This window comes from Vidua macroura, chromosome 12 (assembly GCF_024509145.1).
Source record: "Vidua macroura isolate BioBank_ID:100142 chromosome 12, ASM2450914v1, whole genome shotgun sequence".
In the NCBI taxonomy this organism is placed as follows: Eukaryota; Metazoa; Chordata; class Aves; order Passeriformes; family Viduidae; genus Vidua; species Vidua macroura.
The window spans coordinates 14981338-15001395 of NC_071582.1; the positions used below are offsets into that span (position 1 = coordinate 14981338).

At 47.1% G+C, this 20058-nt stretch overlaps 1 protein-coding gene across 4 annotated transcripts in view; it reads left to right on the forward strand.

The window, feature by feature from the left end:
• NTRK3 (neurotrophic receptor tyrosine kinase 3) overlaps positions 1 to 20058 on the forward strand; it is a 202864-nt gene that overhangs the window by 102278 nt on the left and 80528 nt on the right. For 3 of the 4 annotated variants that reach the window (XM_053988106.1, XM_053988107.1, XM_053988108.1), the window contains exon 12: positions 12108 to 12296. In XM_053988106.1, the coding sequence (XP_053844081.1) occupies positions 12108 to 12296 (189 nt within the window). Of the gene's footprint in view, positions 1 to 12107; positions 12297 to 16176; positions 16249 to 20058 lie in introns of those variants that run through there. The other variant, XM_053988109.1, reaches the window with a different exon arrangement.

A 20058-nucleotide genomic window follows, 5' to 3' on the forward strand; every position in this document is an offset into this window, starting at 1 on the left:
CAAAGGTTTTGTAAAAACGTCCAAAACTTATTTCTTGTTGATTCTGGGCCTTGTAGCAAGGCTTAACACACCCAACACTGTTATTGATGTGAGCATCATCGGCTAGGGAGCACCAGGGCTACCCAAACCCAGCCTCGCTTCCTCTTCCAGTTGTTCAGCATGAAGGAAAAAGGATTTGTTTATTTGTTCATGGATATTTCTGACATGGACTTCATATTCCAGAAGAGTCTCATAATATTACGGGAGCAGATTCGGGATTTAAACCATTATAAAAGTTAAATACGTTTTGATTCTGTAAGCAACACACTATTTATCTTGGGATAGAATAAATCTGAGAGACTGATATCACTGCTGGAGATCATCTCAAGGAGGGCTGTGGAGGGAAAAAAAAGTGCATTTACTTTTTGAGAAATGTAAGTTTTAAATTTTCATTGCCCTCATGCATGAACTGAGGCAAACCATGAGTGCAAGGATTTTTATTATTTTTTGACCATGTAAGGATTTATCTTTTGGCCTGAAAGCAAACATCGCAAGTCTGATTTTAAATTTGAATCTACAAATTTGCACCCTGAGTAAATGCAGCCGCCTGCTTGCTGGCAGGGACTGGACACATGAGGTGTCTGCTGGAAGTGAACCCATTGGCATCTGCAGCCTTGATGGCTGCTCAGTGTTTTCATAAAAATTCCATTTCAAAACAAAAAGGTCAAAAGTTGACCAAAAAAGCTACAGCTGAAGACTATTTTTGTTTGAAAAATTACAGTCACTATTAATTACTGCATGAGAACCAGATGGTACTGACCAGTTCACTTTCATGGTCCAAGCAGGATCTTGAAAGAAAACCAAGAAGAAAAACACACAGCAAAGACAAAACATGTGTTGGTGCCAGGTACTTTACATTTTGATCAGTCCTTCCATTTGAAACCTCTGAGCAATGCAGAGTAAGGCACTTTTTTGTTTAAAGGCTGATAATTTTTTTTTTTTTTTTTTTAGCTTGACAGAATATTAAACCAAAATAAGGAGGCCTGAAAATTAATGTCTTTTTATGACTGCAAAATCCCCTGGTGTCTTGAGAGTCTCATAAACTGGATATTTGAGAGGGGATGCGCAGCTCCCTGGGCTTGGAATCACTCCGGTTACCACTGGAGAAAATAAACCTTCTTGGTGCAGGGGCAGCTGGGCTCCAGGGAGAAGGCACTGGTGTCAGCACGAGGTGATGTGGCTGCAAGATAGCCTTGTCAGGCTAATTGATCTGGAGCCTTTGCCTTTCCTGCCAGGGCTGCCTGTCTCCTTACCCATAATCCCCACCTCTTTGATGGCCTGTCAGGAATATGGGACTTGGCCCAGTTTTACATTTATCCAATAACATTATGAAATTGATAGTGACACTTCCATTGGCACTAATTTCAGTAAGAGATTGGAGCCAGAGGACAAGCGGTTTGCTCTCATGGCGGCTAAGCTTTCCAAGTGGATCAAGATGACCCAAGACTGATCTTGCAGTGGCCAAGGCATGAGAAGGGAAGAGGTGGGAGGGGGATGGAGGTGGCTGGTGGACTCAGAGCTAATGAGAAACATGCCTAATGCTTGTCCTCAGCCTGCAGTGGTCCTGGCTGGTGAGAAGCATATTCTGCTGCCCTGGCTTGTGCTGCAGAGCTGCTGCTGGCAGGGCTTTTGCTCCATGAATGGTGTTTATTTAGCAGCATTGGACATCAGTCTCTGCAAAGGTCAGGAAAGGCCTCAGGCAGGAGGGCAGCAGTGGTCCCAGCTGTTGACTTTCAGGCCTTCAGTGATTCTTGCTGTTATAAGCATTTCCTGGCACAGGGTCAGGCTCCGGCAGCATCACGCTCTTGGCTCAGGTCAGCGATCCAACATGAGGCTGGACATGCTGCTGATGGAGCTGCCAGAGGCCCCCTTGCCAAATATCACTGGGGGTCCTCTTGTGCTAAGGGAGCTCCACACCAGCTGGGTTAGATAACGCATCCCAAAGCTTTCACCCAATGCTGGCCACAGTGTTGAAGGTGATGCAGTTGCCACAGCCTTAATGCACTCCGTGTGCATGTTCTTTGCCATCTGAATTGCAGAATGGGTGGAGATGTAGCTTATGCCCATCCCTGGAAGTGTTGAAGGCCAGGATAAATGGACCCTTAGAACTTGGTCTAGTGGAAGGTATCCCTGCCCATGGTGGGAGGTCAGAAGTAGATGATCTTTAAGATCTCTTCCAACCCAAAGCATTCTGTGATTCTATGATTAAGCCACTTCTCCTTTCCTCTCCATCTGGCACCTATTCGGTCAAGCTTTGGTTTGAGATTGGGCAAAGCATCACTTTGGTTCTGAGCTGCAGTTTGCTCAAGATGATCCCTTGACCCTCGTCAGGCAGCCCTTTCCTCATTCTCACAGTTCGTTTGCATTTTCACCCAAGGAAAGGCTTGGGGGAGTGTTCATCATTTTGTCAGAGTCTTTGGTGGCTGGAGGCCAGGAGAGAGGATAAAAAGCCTTAGGCTTATGATAAATTGGAAATGCAGAGAGAAAACGTGTCTGCTTGGTGCTGAGCAGGCAGCCCTGCTCCAGGCTTGGGTCTTTGTGTGGCGTCACTCTGGATGCTCATGAGGTGGTGAAATACCACCAGGGCCATGTGTGGTAAATCCAGCCATGGGGTCCCGAGGGTGTGGGGAAAGCAGGTACTGCTGCTGCCTTTCTCATGTTCCTGTGTCAATGGGACTGTCCCCCTCAGTGGATCTGGGCATGCCTGGCTGCCCATCAGTGTCCAGTGAGCCGCTGTCCATGGCAGTGGGGTGTGAGCAGGCGAGCATCTCCCTTCTCACAAGGGCTGATGTGACCCAGGGCTCAGCAGACACCACTGAGTGCTGCTCTTGCACAGCCACGGCACGTTTCTCACCTCCCTCACAGAGCAGGGGGATACCTGTGCTTTGGACCTGGAGCTCCTGGAGCTTGTCACAGGAGGGGCCAGGAGTGAGGAAGCAGCTGCACGTGCGTGGCTTGAGGGGTGTGGAGAAGCTGTAGGAAATGCTGCAGTATATAAAGTGTGTCTTGCGAACAGAAGAGATTAGAAAGCTGATATGATGTTATTCCGATTGATTTTGCTGTTGTATTTATACCTGGAGGTAAAGAGCAGACATACTGGAAATCAATTGGCCCCATGCTCTTCCCAATCTCTCTGCAGCGCCGTTCGGATGAAATGCTTATATCATTTTTACGGTGTGTCTGTGATAGGGATGAGTGAGCCAAGAGATTAATAGATGCTGGTGAGGCCGTTGCCCAGGCACTGCCTGGCTTCTGCCTTGTAAAGCCTGTGCTGCTCCAGGGTTCAAGGTGCCCCTGAGGTGACAGCTTGGTGACTTTCCTTGGGAAAAAAAAAAAGAAGCAAATCTAGTCAAGAGGAACAAAGGGTGGAGAAAGGTGAATGGCAATAAGCCTGTGATTTGGGGCAGGCAGGATGTTGTTCAGCTCTGGAGCTGAGGGGGCTGGATGGAGACCTGGGGGAAAGAAATGAGGTTTTGTCTTCAAATGGAGCTGATCCCTTAAAGAGGGAATTGTGCATTGAAGATAAGGCAACAGGGATTTCTTTTGATGTACTGTAGTGCATCCAGTACCCAACAGCCACCCATCCTGCCTTACCAGCCCTTCCTGGACCCTGACCTTGGGGCTGGGGCAGAAGGGCTGCAGGAGGGCCATTCAGGGATGTTGGCCACACACATGCTGCATTCCTGGTGTCCCTGCTCACTCCTCCTGCCTTATCCAGGTGCGAGTTTCTCTGCTGCTCCTGCCTCTGCCATGCCAAGATGCATCACAGCAGGTTTCTCTGCAAGAATGGGTGTTTGTTTTGCAGCTGGCTCCTCCTCAAAATCTGCATGGAACCTGTATGCCCAGCAGTGGAAAAAACATCTTGTTACCAGCAAATGGGAGAAGATAGGTGGGAGGAATGGTGGAAGGTGACTGGGTATGGTCTGAATGCCAGCACCAGCATTGCCAGACTAAACACTATCTCCCTCCCTGCAGTGACAATTGAATAAAACAGACTTTTCTTCCTCTCCTCTTGCCTGCACTATTTAGTTGTTTCACCTGATCTCAGCAGTGAAAATCTTTTTATCTTGGCAAATTAACCAGCTTCCAAGTACCCATATGTTATAGCATGGGAGTAGGTATTGGCTTGTCACTCAGGCATCAGCAAGTCCTTGCATTGCAGGTTCAAAAATATTCTTCTGTTATCCTGTGGCCTGTTGGCAGTTGCTTTGCTGGTCGGACACTTTCTGAGCTGAAGATGTTTGGTAACACTGGGCTGGAGTTTAAGCCTAGATGTAAAAGTTTCTGCTTTGCCTGCCTTTGAGTGCTGGCTGTCTTTGCTGTTATGCATGGCCCTGGCTTGTCAGATCCCACCCTTTTTAATTATCAGATTGCATTACCATTTTTACTGTAAGCATTTTCTGTTTCTTGTTCTGCTAGATTTATGCATTTGTGCCGTCATATTCATTGACTTTATATTTTATATGATTTGATCTTAATGTTTCCATCCCTGAGTGTGAGTGCTTATAGGATTGGTGTCTAAGCTCAATAAATAAACTTGAGAAGGTGTGGTAAGGGAAGGACATGGGAGGAGTGAGGGAGTTTGGATATCCTCTACAGCAGATGGAGTGATGGTCCAAAGAAGACTGGCTGGAGGCTGGAAAGAGTGAAGGGGGGATGTACAGGGCTGCTGCAGCCCCTCTGCCCTGATGCACTCTCTTTTGTAGCAAGAGCTGCCTTCTCCCTGCTGCAGTCACCTGAAAAAATCAGAGAAGGAAATGTCAATATGTAAAGATAGAAAGGGGCTTCTGTAAATGGCAGTATTTTGGCAGTGTTGCATCAGGAAAGAAAGTGCTTTAAGGATTGCCTGTGTAGGGATCGCCCACTGACAACGGATCTGACAGCTTTTTTATATTATAATGCATCTGCAATGTGTAAGGGGCTGGAAGGTGCAAGTGGGGGAGGAGACACGTGTCCAACCCAAGCAGTGGTGGGTGCAGAGATCCCAGGCCTGTCTCTTCCTTTTACCCTAAAGTTCAGAGGGATCTTCATCTCCTCAAGATCATCAGGATCTCAAACCCATCATGTTGTTGAGAAGGGAAAAGAGATTGCAGTTTGCTCCTGCCTTTTTTACTGGAGGGGCTGGAAGCTGAGGATTTGGAGTTTATCCCTTTAAGAGTTCAGATTTATGTTCTTGATGTCTTCATCTGCCTGCAAAGCCTAAGGGTTTGATTTTTATATGTAGTGTTTCCCCAAAAGCTGATGGAAGAGTCTGTGTGCCCTGAGCTATGGCAGGGAAGGGACTGGCACCTTTGGAAGCTCCTCGGCCACCACAGTGGTGTTCAAGCAGGGGCTGTGCTCTCCCAGCCAGCCTCTGCAGCATGCAGCAATGCCCTCCAGGTCCATTGGCATCATGCAGGGATAGCTTGGGGTGAATTTGGGACATGGAGATGGAATTGAGCTGTATGGATGTGGGAAATGCTGCTTGGACATGGTTGAGGTGATGGCGACAAAGAAGGCGCTGAGTGCTGGAATTAGGAGGGAGGTCTGGACAAAGCACATCGTTTTACACAAGTGAGGGGTCTGCTGTGGTTCAGAGGAAGAGGTGCCACATGATAGACCACCCTGTGGTTGGGACTGGTGACTCTGGGGATGAGAAGTGGCTACTTCCCATTGTAGGAGGGCAGAGAACAAGCTGGAGCCCGTGGCAGGCTGGCTCCAAACAGACCCCTCCTAGGCACCAAGCTCTGCCTTGGCTCCGTGCCCACATCTGTCAATAAAAATTAAGAAATTGATTTTCTTTTGTTTGCCTGAAAGGATGAGGCTCTCTTTATGAGACAGTAAATGTAATCTTGCTCTGAGCATGGCTGGATTTTTAATTGTATTTATTGTTCTTTCGCTTATTCTTTTATGAGTTTCAGTTCCCTTCATTGCTGGTGCAGAGATCAGCCCTGGGGTGTGGGTTGATTTCAGCTCCAACAAAAGGTTGGCAATTTTTTAGAGTTTCTTTTTAAACTTGTTTATTTTCCTGATAAGCTGAAGTTTGAGGTTATTTTTACTCTTGTTTATGTGCGTGCATGTAGCTCTGAGTTGTAAAGCTGGGCTGAGAGATGTAGCCTTGGAATTATCTACTTGCCAGGTGGTGATATAACCTTTTGAAGAACAGAATTTAAGATTATGATTGGGAAAATATGGAAGTGCGAACAGGGGTTTGGACTCAGAGGAGGAAGGGATTTTATATACTATATATTGGAATTTAATGAGGTCTGCTTCAGTGCTTGCTATACAATGCATGGTGACCCACTTTATTAGGAGAGCTTTTTTTTTTTTCTAGTTATGGGTCATATACAGTTCCTAATTAAGTAGGTTAATTATATGGCTTCTTTATATTACAAAGGAAAGTGAGGAGATGGCACAATTAGCTCTTACAGTGATCATTTTTGATCAAAAAATGGTGCTCTGCATGACAGCTCCCAGAGGTGTGGGTGGGGAGAGGGGATTGCCCCGTGGCCCTGAGCACTCACATCTCTCTGCTCTGCCTCAGTAAACTCGGTTTCTGTCCTGAGCACTTGGCCTGGGATGTGCAGGGAGTTGTCCTTTCTGAAACCATGCTGGAGACCAGTGCTACACCCACAGTGCCTCTGATGCTGCCCAAACTAGTCTGCAGCACTGCAGAAGCCCCTCCTTGGAGTTTCTTTGGAAGTATCAGAAAGGGAAGATGCTGAGGGCTCTGGCTCCAGGTAAAAATTGCTGCAGCCTGTGAGGGCTTTGAGCAGCATCACTCCCTGTAGCTAAACTGTCCTTGAAAAAAGTTTCTTTAACCTTTCCGTCCCCAGCCTGGCAGTGGCTGAACCCCTGCAGCATCCCTGGGTTATCTGTTCCAGTGCTCAACCAGCCGTACCGCGAGGCATCAGGGAGAACATTCAAACTCTAATCTCCCTCAGTGCAATTTAAGCCTATTATTCCTTGTTTTATCCCCAGTGGACGTGGAGAACAGCTATTATATTTCTCTTTGCTGCAACCTTTTACATATTTGAAGGCTGTTATCACGTGTCCCTTCAGTCTTCTCCTCTGAACACAAAGCATAATTCTTTCAGTTTTCCCTCAGAGGTCATGTTTTCTTCACCTTCAGTTGCTTTTGTTGCTTTGCAGAGGTTACTGTAATGCCAAGCTGGATTTTTTGTTGTTTCTTCACCTGTTTGCCTTGGGGGCATTCATTTTGTTACAAATATGTGAGAAGTGACCATTATCTTCTCTAATCTATGGTTATTTATACTCATATATTCCCGAGCCTGTTTTATCATAAAGTATAGCTCTTAGCCTTGATAAATAATTTCCCACTATGATATGCTCTTGCAAACAGGGGTCCCTAAGCTATTTATTACTATTATTATTTGCTTTATTTTTCATGAGTAACAAGCTGTCTGTATAAGACTGTGAATGAACCAGGCAATTCACAGAAATGGACTGAAAGCTATATCCTGTTCACAGAGCTTCCAGATAAACAGGAAGGTGGAGGTAAACACCAAGCCAAACTCTAGTTTAGCCAGGGGGAACAGTGCTGAACAGAGAATGAGAGATTTTATGAAAAGCAGAGATTTTGGGGGAACCTGGAGGAGTGTTTACAGAGATGATAATATCAGGGTGGAACATTGCTGGGATGGATGGATGGATGGATGGATGGATGGATGGATGGATGGATGGATGGATGGATGGATGGATGGATGGATGGATGGATGGATGAATGGATGGATGGATGGAGTGTAGCCTGGCTGGGAGGCTGTGGGAGAACACAGGGTGGAGATGAGCCTGGGAGTGGAGGTGTTTAAGTGAGGCGTCTTTCTCAGGAAAGAGGAGTTGGCTGTAGAGGAGATGTGGGAGGGAAGGCAGAACAGAATTGCTGCCTGTGGCATTTCCAAAAGTGATATTTCCAAGCTGCCTCACTGCTCTTTGTTGAACATCAGATGAATTTGGTCCTGATTTCCAGGTCGCTGTGGCTGACTCTCCCACTGGCATTGTGAAGGGGCTGGAGCAGGGGCTGCTTCTTCCCTCAGGAGTAACCCTGGGCAGCCCTAAACATCTCCCCAGCCGTTCCTCACAGGGAGAAGGAGTGATGGAGCACCTCCATCACTGCTGCTGGTATTGCCTCCTTGTCAGAAAAGCTGCATGGGGTTAGCATGGAGCACAGCTCAGCTGTGTCCTCCAGGCAGTGTGGAGGCTGCTGGCTGGTGAGAGCCCTGCTTGGAAGGAAGGAGAGCCAGCCTTTCAGAGTACAGCTGTAACAGGTCCAATGCTCAGAATGGACATGGACTTCTTAAAGTTTTAACAAATAGACCCTTTTTATAGTTAATATCCATAGTACATTTGTCCATAACACAGGCTGAGCTAGTCACAAAACCATCTACTGCATCACTGTTCTGAAAAGCTCTGAAATATTTTATATCTTTTAAAATCACATGATGGTACGTTAGGAATTACTCCAAGCTACCCTTTGTCTATTATTATACATTTTTACTATATTAAACTGTCTTATTTTCTATCTCTCTTTGCACATTTCCCTGTCAAATGGAAGGTAAAGCTAAATCTCTAAAATCTGTACTCTCTTTTTTTTCTGCTTCATTTTTTTTTTTTCCTTTAACCTTACCTGGAAAATGCACTGGTGAAACCAGTGAGAATTCTTCCAAATAAAGCCATTCATCAGCAGTATACATCAGAAAACTGAACCTCTTTGCCTACTTAAGAGCAAAAATATATGTTATTGCCAAGATAGATTTAAAAATCTGAAGTCTAGGTAGCTGCTTTATTTCCAGGAATTGCTAATGGCAGAGTATATTTTGAATCAGGGCAATAGTCACACCTATAAAAGTGATTGGTGGCTGTTTGATATCCACAATGTTTTTAAAGTTTGTCTCAGGCTTGCACAGTGAGTCCAGTACTCGCCTGAGTCTCAGAGTGACAACAGAGGGACCGTAGGCTTAGAGGGAACTGGATCTCAGCAGTGATCAGCTAGAAGAGATGGGACTGAGAGAGTTAATGTGATAAAGCAGCATGACTGTGGCTGTAGGAATTATTGTTGTCCAGATTTATACTCCCCCACCACACCCAAAAATTCCACAACCTAATAGGAGAAACTTGGAGAAGTCCTCAACTGAAAATTGCCTTTAATCAAATTATATCCTTTAGAGGATATTTGGATTAATTATATGTTCTAGGGCATGTCAAATCAGTGCCTACAATCACCAGAACTGTTTTGGAAAGCTGGAAGGCTAATGCAGTGAGTCTGTTTTAAGTGTTCCTTAGGACTCTTGGGAATGTGATTTATTTTCGTTTTTTCAAGACCTGGAAGTACAGTTGGAGGCAGTAAACTGTCCCTGGATTACTGCAAGGGTAGAATACACTTTACATGTTGTATTCTCCCTGTGGTGCCTCTGCCTTTGCAGTTCTTGGGGTTTCCCACTTCTGCAGAAATGTGAAGGGGTTGAGATGGAGAATCAGAGTTCAGCTCTGAGGCTTTTGGGGGTTGGTAGGTCTTGTAAATGGATAAGCTTGGTGACATCGACCTGAGCTGGATGACTCAGAGGCTGAGTCCATTTACAGGACACAATGTTCATTGTGAACATTATGAGGAGTGAGGATGCAGCTGTGGATCAGCTGAGATGTAGTTGCCTCTTGCCTCAAAGATCTTGGATATGTTTGGGGCATGAAACTAAGATAACACATGAAGAAAGTCCTCCTAAGAGGACAGAAAAAAACCCCAACCCTGTGGAGTGTAAAGGTCAAACTCTGTGTCTGTTTGTTGTCAGGGAAATGGCCACGAGAACATTGGCTAATAGATGCTTGCTGTGCTTACTTTCTCAAGTACCCAACCTCCTGGGTTGTCCCCTGCTCTTTTAGATGTAGCCATGTCCTTTCAACCTGCCTGTGCTAGAGGGACACTGCCATGATCTGTGTTCCCTAAAAATGAGGAGGTGCTGAGCAAGCAAGAACAGCAGGGGTCAAATGCTGGCAGGGTTTTGTGAGTCTCTGAGAAGCAGGTCCTCAGCAGGGTCCGTGTCAGCCTGGTGTTTGTTCCATGGTTGGTTACATCCTCTTTGCTCCTTGGCACAAAGGTGTGGTTTCTGCTCTCAGAACAGAGGGCAATGAAAACTTCCTTCACACAGAAACACAGAATGGTTTGGGTTGGAAGGGACCTTTAAGAGCAGCTTCTCCAACCTTCCTGCCATGGACAGGGGCACATTCCATGAGACCAGTCTGCTCAAAGTCTCATCCAACCTGGCTATAATTCACCAGAGAGGCCTTTCACATCCCCTTGCCTGATGAGGTGCCATTCTTTGGAGCAATGCCTAGGCTTCTTAAGGAAAGCAGTAAGCCCTCAATAGCTTTTCTCACTGCAAGGGAGACCTTTATGATTGTCTTTCAGATTATTTACACCAGTCTATACTAGTTGATATTTTTATGATTTTTTTTTTTTTTTAACTGCACCTTGAAATGCAGAGTTCTCCCCTTCCCACCACAGCTGGGCTGGCCAGCAGTGCAGGGTGTGGCTGAAGGAACATGCACATCATGCAAAACCGAGTCATCCTGGTTTGTCTGCAATGAATTGACATTGCAAAGGAACAGAAGTTATTCAAACCAAAATTGCCCATTTGCTTTTCGTGCTTGGAGAAATACACCGTGTGTAGTCCCTATAGAGGCATCTTGCATCAAGAGCTGAATTTTGCCTTTGCACCTCAAGAGCTGGAAAGTCACGCGAGCCCGGGGAGTAATGTTAAAAAAGCCAGAACCTGCCAGAAGGAATTCACAGTAAAGGGCGAGAGCTTTTTTCCTCGTGACTAAAACACCTGTCACAGCTGCCAAGACTCTGCTAATTACACAATAACTTTATTATATCCCACTTGGAAGAACAAACAATACTTGAAGCTCCAAAAATGAGCAGCCTTTAGACTAGATTAATGCAGGCAGAATGGCTGCATGGAGCTGTGTTCGCCTCGTCCTCCCAGTAGCTCTGGAGAGTAAAATGGCTTGAAGAGTCACTTCTTTGTTGCCAGTGCTACATAATAAAGTAATTGTGCAATTAGAAGCAGATTACTGATGGGAGATGAGCATTTTTTATGCAATGTAGGTACAAGGCTGGCTTCTCTGAATAAGTTGAAGGCCTAACTGCAGCATCTCTGCTCCTTTTTACTTGAACTTCTGGTAGTCCCTGGTAGCATACAGACAGGAGAAAAGGAGTGTCACTTGTTGAGGGTGGATTTTCTTCCCATGTTGAAATATTAAAAAAGTCTCATGCAAGATTTCACTGTCATCCCTACCTTGTCCAACACCAATGCAGCAAGAATGGCTGCAACGTGTATTAGAGGGTCTAATACCAAAATAAAACATAAGGGATAGAAGCCTTCCATTGCTCCTATCTTGCATGTGTGACTATGTGCTTCATTTTCTTGCCTGATAGATGGTGCTGTGAATTTTGGGAGTCAAGAGGGTAAGGGGGAGATGCTGCCATTTGTGGTGGTGGTGGTGGGAACAAGCCTGAGCTGAGCAGGATCTGCTCCAGTACATTGTGGGTCCCTGTAGGCATCAGCCTGACTGAAGGGCTCGGTGAGCTTGCTCAGGTGAAGCTGCAGGAGGGCAAAAAGATGGGCAACACACTGGGCAACAGACATATCACAAATATGGATTTGGGGTGAACTAACTCTTTGGGGTTGGTGTTTCTTCAGTCTAAGCCTGGTGATGATTTCTGCCAAGCTTGTGATGCCAGAGTATACAGGCACCACAGCAACTGCTCTCTCATGACAGCCTCAGGAGAGGACTTTTTGCATGACTCTCTTCTGATGCAGTGTCACCTGTAGCTGTTTAACCCTTTGGGATTTTTAGCCTGATACCTCAAAGCCAGGAAGGAAAACTTAAGATGTTTTCCCTACCCTTTGAGCTGCCCAGAGAAACTCAACCTGGATTTGGGACAACTGGCAGGAATGCTAGGACAGGCTGGTGGTGTTTCCAACCCACAGCAACCCATGAGCATGTGATTAACAGGCCTCACTGTTCCCCTGTCCTCTGCTGTCCCTGACGGCTGTGTGTGCTGCTTGCAGGTCCCGTGGCAGTGATCAGCGGAGAGGAGGATTCAGCCAGTCCTCTCCACCACATCAACCACGGCATCACGACCCCCTCGTCCCTGGACGCCGGCCCGGACACGGTGGTGATCGGCATGACCCGAATCCCCGTCATCGAGAACCCCCAGTACTTCCGGCAAGGTCACAACTGCCACAAGCCAGACACGTGTGAGTGCCCGAGCCGGCCACTGCCCCCGCGGGGGCTGGGGGATGGGCTGGGGGGTTGGGGCAAGGAGGGCGAGGAGGAAGAGGTTAAGAGGATGAGGAAGAAGAGAAGGAGGTTTTTGAGGAGAGTGGGTCTTGGTATGGTCCAGAAACCAAAGAGAATCTCAGGTCTCAGAAATCACAACATACATGTAGATGCTTCCAGAAAAGACTTTCCACTCTCACCTTCACCTCCCTTCACCCTCCCTCTGCCACCCACCCGTCACCTTCCCCCCTCCCCTGCCTGAAAGTGCCATTCCAAGCCAGGCTCTTCCTCATCAGCTCCAAGCATGAGGTCCCAGGTGTGAGCAAGAGCCCCCTGGGAGCATGGGGATGGATGTGACCCCTGCTTGGCTGGGGAAAGGACCTGCCTCCCCTTCCTCCTCCAGCAGTTTCCCAGTCATGGGGCTGCCTCTTTGGCTCCCCTAAGGGCCAGGGGGAAGCTCAGGATACATGGGCATAGGTGTGGCAGATGCCTGGAGCTGTCTTTGTCTCCAGGAATTTTAGATGCGGGATGTCTTGTTTTTATGGGCTTCTGTAAAGCTTCTGCATCTTTCCTGTATAAATTTGGGTCATGAACTGGGCTCATTAGACTAGCAGGAGGTGATCAAGTGTCCCTCTCCACTTGCTGTTTTTAAATTCTGAGCATAAAAGAAAAGTGCTGTGTAAAAGGATGCTTTTCTGGGAGTCCTGCACCACTTCCCACGCAAGTGGTGGGATGCAGCCTTCCCCAGCATGCGGCTCACAGGCGGTAGCTGAGCTCTCCCAGGCCTCTTACCAGCTCTGAGGTGCAAGCTGAGCAATGCAGGAGGTTTGGATAACATTCCTCTCTTGCTATTGCACATCCTTTTGGTGTCTCTTGGTTCCAGGTAGAACTGGAAAAAAAATGTCCTGCAAAACAAAAGGTGAAAAGCCCTCAGCTTGGGCTATCTCTGTGGCCCAGCCAGAAGCAGGGAGTGCTGTGCTGATGTCACCTCTGCTCTTCCCTTGGCTGCTGCTGACTCACAGGTGCAGGAGACAGAACTCAGCCGCTGCAAGCAGGGAGAAGGCCCATCTCCCAGTCTGCAGGAAGCCATGTGGCACTGAGTGCTCAGCAGGAGCACGCTGCTCCTGCCCTCCATTCCTCCATCGGGGGAAGGGGAGCTGCAGCTGCTGCTCCCATGGAGGTATCCCTTGGGCAGTCCCCACTGTGCACCCTCGTGGGTCCTGCTGGCTTGTGCCCAAGCCCTTAGCACTGTCCTTCACTTGCCAGAGCAATGGGATGTACCCAAAGAATGTGCCTGGCTTTCCCTTTGATTTTCATTTTAATGTGCTAAATTTGGTCTGTTTGTAGAGAGGGGAGGAGGAGGGCGGTGATTAGGCAGGAGTGGAGAAGCTGAATGTAGCGTGGATTTTCTGTGCTGTTAATTATATATTTTGCATTTCTTATAGCACCTCATCTCAAAATGATTTACAAACTCTGATGGCTTGGGAGGGAGGGCTCCCCCGCTTTACTTTTTCTTCCTTTCCCTCCTGTGCTGTCTCAAATCTCTTCAATCTGCATGCCGACCATTGCAAGACGTGGGTGCTGTTGAGGCTGTGGAGCAGCCGAGCTTAAACCCCAAAGGATTAAGTTTTGCTCTGAGCCTTTGCCCTGTGGGACTTGACAGAGCTGGGTGGGTTGCAGGGGAAGTCACTCGCAGCAGGATTTGACCTCAGAGCATCATGGGGCTGTTTGAGTAGGATCTGAAGGGTTCACAGAGATGCTTGGGTGGCATCCGGAGGCGCTTCTCCTATGAAGGGTGCCATGGGAGGGAATGCTCCAGGTTTACCAGGACTGCAAGGCACTGAGGTTGAAACCAAACCCCACAACACTGGTACTCCCTTTCGGGGATAATAAGAGGCAAACTACACCTGGGTGCTTGCATGTTGAAAACCCTAATTTTTTTAGATTTATTTGTCATTCATGGGGCAAAAAAAAGTCCCTGACTCCTCAGGCGGAGCTGAATTTGGTGTGTGTTTTGTATGTTAGTCCCCAGGCTTTAACTTGGTCAAAACTTCTGGCTTCACTGGTGGCTTTGCTTGAGGCTGGAAAGTTTCATAATTCACCTATTAAATTAACCATGCTTTGGGGAGCTTTTGCTGTAAGGGGTTTGTTTGATCTGATGTGCTCTACTCAAGATAAGCCTGGGCTGGAGAATATTTGTTGCTCCTGTTCTCCCTGTGGTTGTCATGCTGGAGGGTTTTTCCCTCCCCCTGTGCAGAGCTTGGACACAAACACTTCTCCCTTTGCTGTCACTTCTAAAGAGAACTCCTCTGGGCTGGGGAGTGCCTCTATGCCCAGCTGAGCCTGTACAGATGCAAACTCCCCACTCCACCACCTCCCCTGAGCTGCCGCCCAGCTGTGAGCAAAGGTGTTCCGTGACACCCAGCATCTCTCCTTTGCACTGAGCTGTTGCTAGAGCAACACCTTCAGCAAGCATTTCCCCTCTCCAACATGAAGCTTTTCTCCTTCCTTCCTCCTGCAAGCATCCCTGTGCTCTTGGATGCTGCCTGGGTCGAGGACATGCCGATACCCATTGCTGTGCTGCAGCGAGGGGAGCAAACTCTCTATGCTTAATGCAGTATTAATAGTACATTGATGTGATATAGATTTCTGTCACCCTCCATACTAGCAAGCATCACTTATCACGCAGGGATGAGGGATGTTTATTCCCAGCCACTTAGCTCTGCATAATGGAATTGCAGCTGAATTATGGAGAGCAGCTCCCTGCCTGTGGAGCTGGAGGCCTCTCGCTCCCTCTGTGCAGTGCTGTCCCATGGGATCTTCTTCTTAATGTGTCTCAAGGAGACAGAGACGTGTTCTTCACTGGGAATGTCCTGTCCTCGTGTCGATGGGATGAGGGCACAGGAACCAGCCCTCACTTCTGGCTTTCCGGGATTTTTGCTGTTGTCTTATTCTCTTTCTGTTACTGCCTGACTTAGTGCAGAGGGGGGACAAGCTTGACTCAGAATTCTCTTGCCCTTCCTGGGTGAGGGGTTCTTAAAGAGCCACGGAAGACGACACCACCACCCTGTTTTTTCATGTTGAAGCATTTATTTGTTGAAAAATGCTCCCCCATCTCTGTGCTGTTAACTCTGGGCCATGCTGGATTTGCATCCTGGCCTTGCTTCAGCTGTCCTTAACCCTCCCTACCTGGAGGATTAAGAAAAGAGTTTGGCAACGTGGACAGTCCAACCACAAGTGGATTTCAGAAGAATAGGCTGAAACTGCCTTTTTCTCCTGATCTTGTGCCACATGGAAGGGAAACCAAGTTCATATCTGCTCGGCAAAGAGCAACAGGTTGTGATGAGTTTGCACCTCTATATCTGGAAATAAACAGATCAGAGGAGAAGAATGGGACTTGTGGCAAGCACAGTGGGCAGAGAAAGTGATGAGGATGAGAGTTGAGGACTACATAACATCAGCCTATGGTCAGAGATTTTGGTAATGCAAAACGTGATCCAGTCTACCCCCATTTGTGGCCAGAATTTGGCTGTTTGTCCTTCTGGGCAGGCCGGGCAGTAATAGCAGCTTCTTATGTTATCTCCCTCTCTTGAAGTTCAGGATTTGATTTCCCAAAATTCAAGTTTTGTAATTATGAGTAGCTGGAGATTTCTGTGGTGAAATATTGGTAATGTTTCAGAAGAAACATTTTGGAAGGTTGTTTTACTTTAATAATAGTAATTAAATAGTAATTAATTCTAAGCACAATGCATCAGATGCAGATTAGTTCTTGGATCTGATCTCTTGAGCTTTACTCAAATGCCACAGCACAGTTTTGGAGTTGTTCAGTTCCCTTGTATTTCTCATCTAACAAAACAGGTCTTCTGGAGAACGATACAAATTGGAGAAAAAAATCCAAACCCTGATGGATAAAATTGATCTGGGGGGCAGATCACCACCTGCATCCCAGCAGTGGATGCTCAGTTGCAACAAGTAATGTGAAGCTGAACTCCTGGGGCAAATTCTTTGGTTTTGGGGGAGGTTTTTGCCAGCCACGACTGGAGCTGGCTGTGTTTTCCAGGACTGGCGCAGTCTGGGGACTGGGATGCATTCTCCACACGGGTGGAGCAGCCGTCCTTTCGTAGAGTCCTAATGAGGGTTTTTTTTCAACCTCATTTATTACAGGCTGCCCTGACATAATTACATATTCAAAGTTAGTAATTACACGTATTCATGCTAATTAAGTAATTAGATATAATTACACTAACTGTAAATACGTGGTAATCGGCTAAAAAGAAGTACTTCAGAAAAAAACAAGGCAAATCACACAATAAAAGCGCCATCAGCACTCTTTCACTCAGTACCCTGTCTTTATCTTTTATTTCAGTGCAGCTTAAAAGGAACATCGTGGTCATTTCAAAACTCATATTTCTTAAACATAGATTTTCTTACCTCTGCTTTCGACAGATCTCGAAAACTAAAATGAAAAGGATATTTACCATTAGAACTGTTAATTTTTTTTTGTTTGCCTAGTATGTTTTGTTCATCCTGGGCATGGGAAGATAAAAAGTATGCAGCATTTCTATTTTCGGTCAGTTCATGGTCCCATTTTTGCCAAAAACAGCAACAACATAAAACTGAAGTCATAAGTGCTTGTAATTTTATTTGCCTAAAAAAGAAAACTGAAACAGTTGGTAGTGGAAAAGAAACTTTTCCTTTTTTTTTTTTTCCCCGGGGATAAGATAATTTGTCAAATATTCTTTTTATGTAATATAAATGTGGAGCACAGGGTGAAGTGACAGCAGCACTCTGCTTCCCCATGACCAGCCTGGGGCCAGGCTCCACAGGTTTCAGTCCCTCACACAGAGCTTTGCTGTTTCTCCAAACTATTTTTTTCCTCTTGTCTCCTCTGAAATGAAGTCCCCAGGCTCTTCTCCAGAAGGACCCAGCTCCCATTACTCTTCTGAAGTAGGCACTTGTGGGTGAAGACTCTTCTGTGCTGGAGCTCTCATGGTCTTACAGTCTTGTCCTTCTCACTCAGGTCATGTGAGGTATTTTAAGGATTTTAACAAGGACCTGTGTGAAGCTGTTTACTCATTTATGTGTGTTTTGCTGCTCTGTGCTGTGTCTCCTCACTGTTCATAGCAAAACCTGAGCTTGTGGCTGGGAACTGTGGAAGAGCCCTGACCTCAGAGCTCAGCTGCCAACAGGTGAAGGCATTGGGGGTCTCTGCAATGACCTTCTGCCTCCAAATTTCCCTCCCTTCTGGTTTGCTGTTGGCTCTTGTGGAAACTGCTTTGAGCTCCAAGTGTTGATGTGAACATTCTCCAAAAGATTTGGATGTTGAAGAAGCCTTGTGGGCTCTGGCTGGCTGTTCCCAGAGCAGGTGTTGTAGGTATCTGAAGAAATGTGTGAGCAACCAAAATGACTGCTTCTGTCCCCCACCAGAGGAGAACTGAACTTCCCCTGTGCCCAGAATCAGCTTCTTGTCTCCTTGCCCAGGCTGCAACATCTGACCAACAGGAGACATACCATGGACAGTGGGACTTGAGCCAGTCTTCCCAGCTCTCAGTTTTCCTGCCTGGGGCTATTTTCTGCTCTGCATCATTTCTTCTATCCCTGAAAGAGCAAGTGGAAGAAACATCCACATTTTCCAGAAGTCCAACCTACTTTTGCAGAAGTGGAGTGCCCATCCCACCTATTGCACCTGCACTTTGAGTTGCAGTCTCACACTTCAGACCTTCCTGCTGTGATGGTACTACAGAAATGAGGTTTTTTCAGGATGTCTTGGAAAGGCTGGCAAGATCCATTGCCTGTACCTTACCCCCCAGCCAGCTCTGGAGATGTTGTCTGCGTGGTCGTACCATGAGGAAGAAAAGCAGTGTGGCTCTGCCTGGTGCCTGGCTGCTTTAGGAGGAGCTGCTGGAGCCAGAAGTGCAGCCCTGCTTGCTCCAGATGGGATGGGCACCTGACCTGGCTTGAGCACAAGATGATCACCTCCTGCTGCTGTTTGGGTTTTAGATCTATTCTCTGCTGCTTTAATGTGTGTTTACTGGAGATGTTTGTAACAACACCCAGGATCAAAGGGGGACCAGCAGGCTCCAGCACCGGCATGGAGAAGTGACACTGGCAGCACAGCTGAGTGATGATACATTGGCTCCTGGTGGTGAAGATCCATGAGGAAGAGAAACCCTTAAATCGAGATCAACGTGGCTTTGGGCTGTTGATGGTGACCGGCCTGCGGAGAGACCGCTGGATACAGACGTCAAGGGCTTGACAGGGAAATGTTTTCTCTTACAAAACTCTGCTTTGTCCTTTGCCTAAAAGCATCCCCACTGGACTGTTTAATCCTGATGTCTGTGGGGCCAGGAAGAAGGGTTGGCTCACCTGGGGCAATTTCAGGAAGGGAGCTCGTGATGTGTGAACTGTCAAGAACTTAACAAGCCAGATGAGAGGAGGTCCTGACCCGTTTTCCTACTGGATTTGGAGTGGCTCTAGTGCAGCAGGCTGCTCTTTTTGCCTGGCAGCCTCATCCCTGCATCAATTGGGTTGAACCAGAGTGCCCAAGAATGCAGCATCTCATGGAGGATGTGTACGTACACCCTGACATTCCACCTTACATCCAGCCCCCTGCTCATCTCATACAGGGGCTCACACCCTCCCACTCCTCTTGCAGCATTCCCTGGCCTCCACACGCACCCCCCACTGTCCCTGTCCACTCACCCATGGTCTGGCACGAGTCCAGACTCATCGTGGCAGGGTGAGAGGAGTGGGACACAATAGGGATAAAACCAGGTTTACATTCCCTCTGTTACCAGCTGTGTGTCTGGGTCTTGGTGCTTCTCCCTTTCCATTTGGTGCTTGTGGTGTGCCTAAACCTGAAGGAGGTATCTGTGCCAGAGACAGCAGGGCTCTGTTCACCAGCCAGCACTCCTCATAGGTGTAGTTTCATCCCTGCAAGACAAGAGGTAGCAACACAGTGCTCCACCTGAGGCTATTGCAGACTCAGGCAGCCCAGGTGTCAAAAGTGTCCTCCTAATGGCTCGTGGATTGTGTGAATTTTGCTGTGGGTAGCTGTAAAAATAGTAGTGTGTGTATGTGTGCATGGGCTGAGTGGTGGTATTGATTTCTTTTGGCCCTCATTTAAACATTTGTCTTGTTTTTGAATGAGTTTTTTTGTGGCTTATAATGATTGGCTTTTGGGAAGGTGTCTGGCAGCTGGGGTACTTCTGCATTCCTGGGGTAAAGAGTATGTGCCTGTGGTACCTGGCCATGGGATAGCCTCGAAGGAACCAGGAGTTCCCAGAGTTTGCAAGGACATTGTGTTGTGATTTTTTTAGTCTCCCCAGGCTCTTTGTCAGGTTTAAAATCTCTCTGAAGTGTGTGGGGTCTCACTGTGATCAGACAGGAGGTGTCTCTGGTTTGGAGATTGCAGGCTCTCATTGTTTGATCATTGCCTGGTTAAATTGTGATTCCTAATTAAAAATAGCTGCTATTGTTTACAGTTTTGCATGACCACACACAGCAGGAACATTATTAGTGGTGTTGCCCTGTGGGACAAGAAGTACAACCCAGAATGTAGCAGAGAACCTGCACATCAGTAGAGGTTAAAAAGCCCCAAACCTTAGTGCTGCTTTTGGGCTAAACAGCCCAAAACATCCAAATCAGTCCTGAAACCTGGTGAAAGACCCATGTAAAAAAGTATTCTGCCTAAAGAGTTTCTTGTGTGGAAGGAGGCTTTTGTTTCCCAGCCTTGTGTGG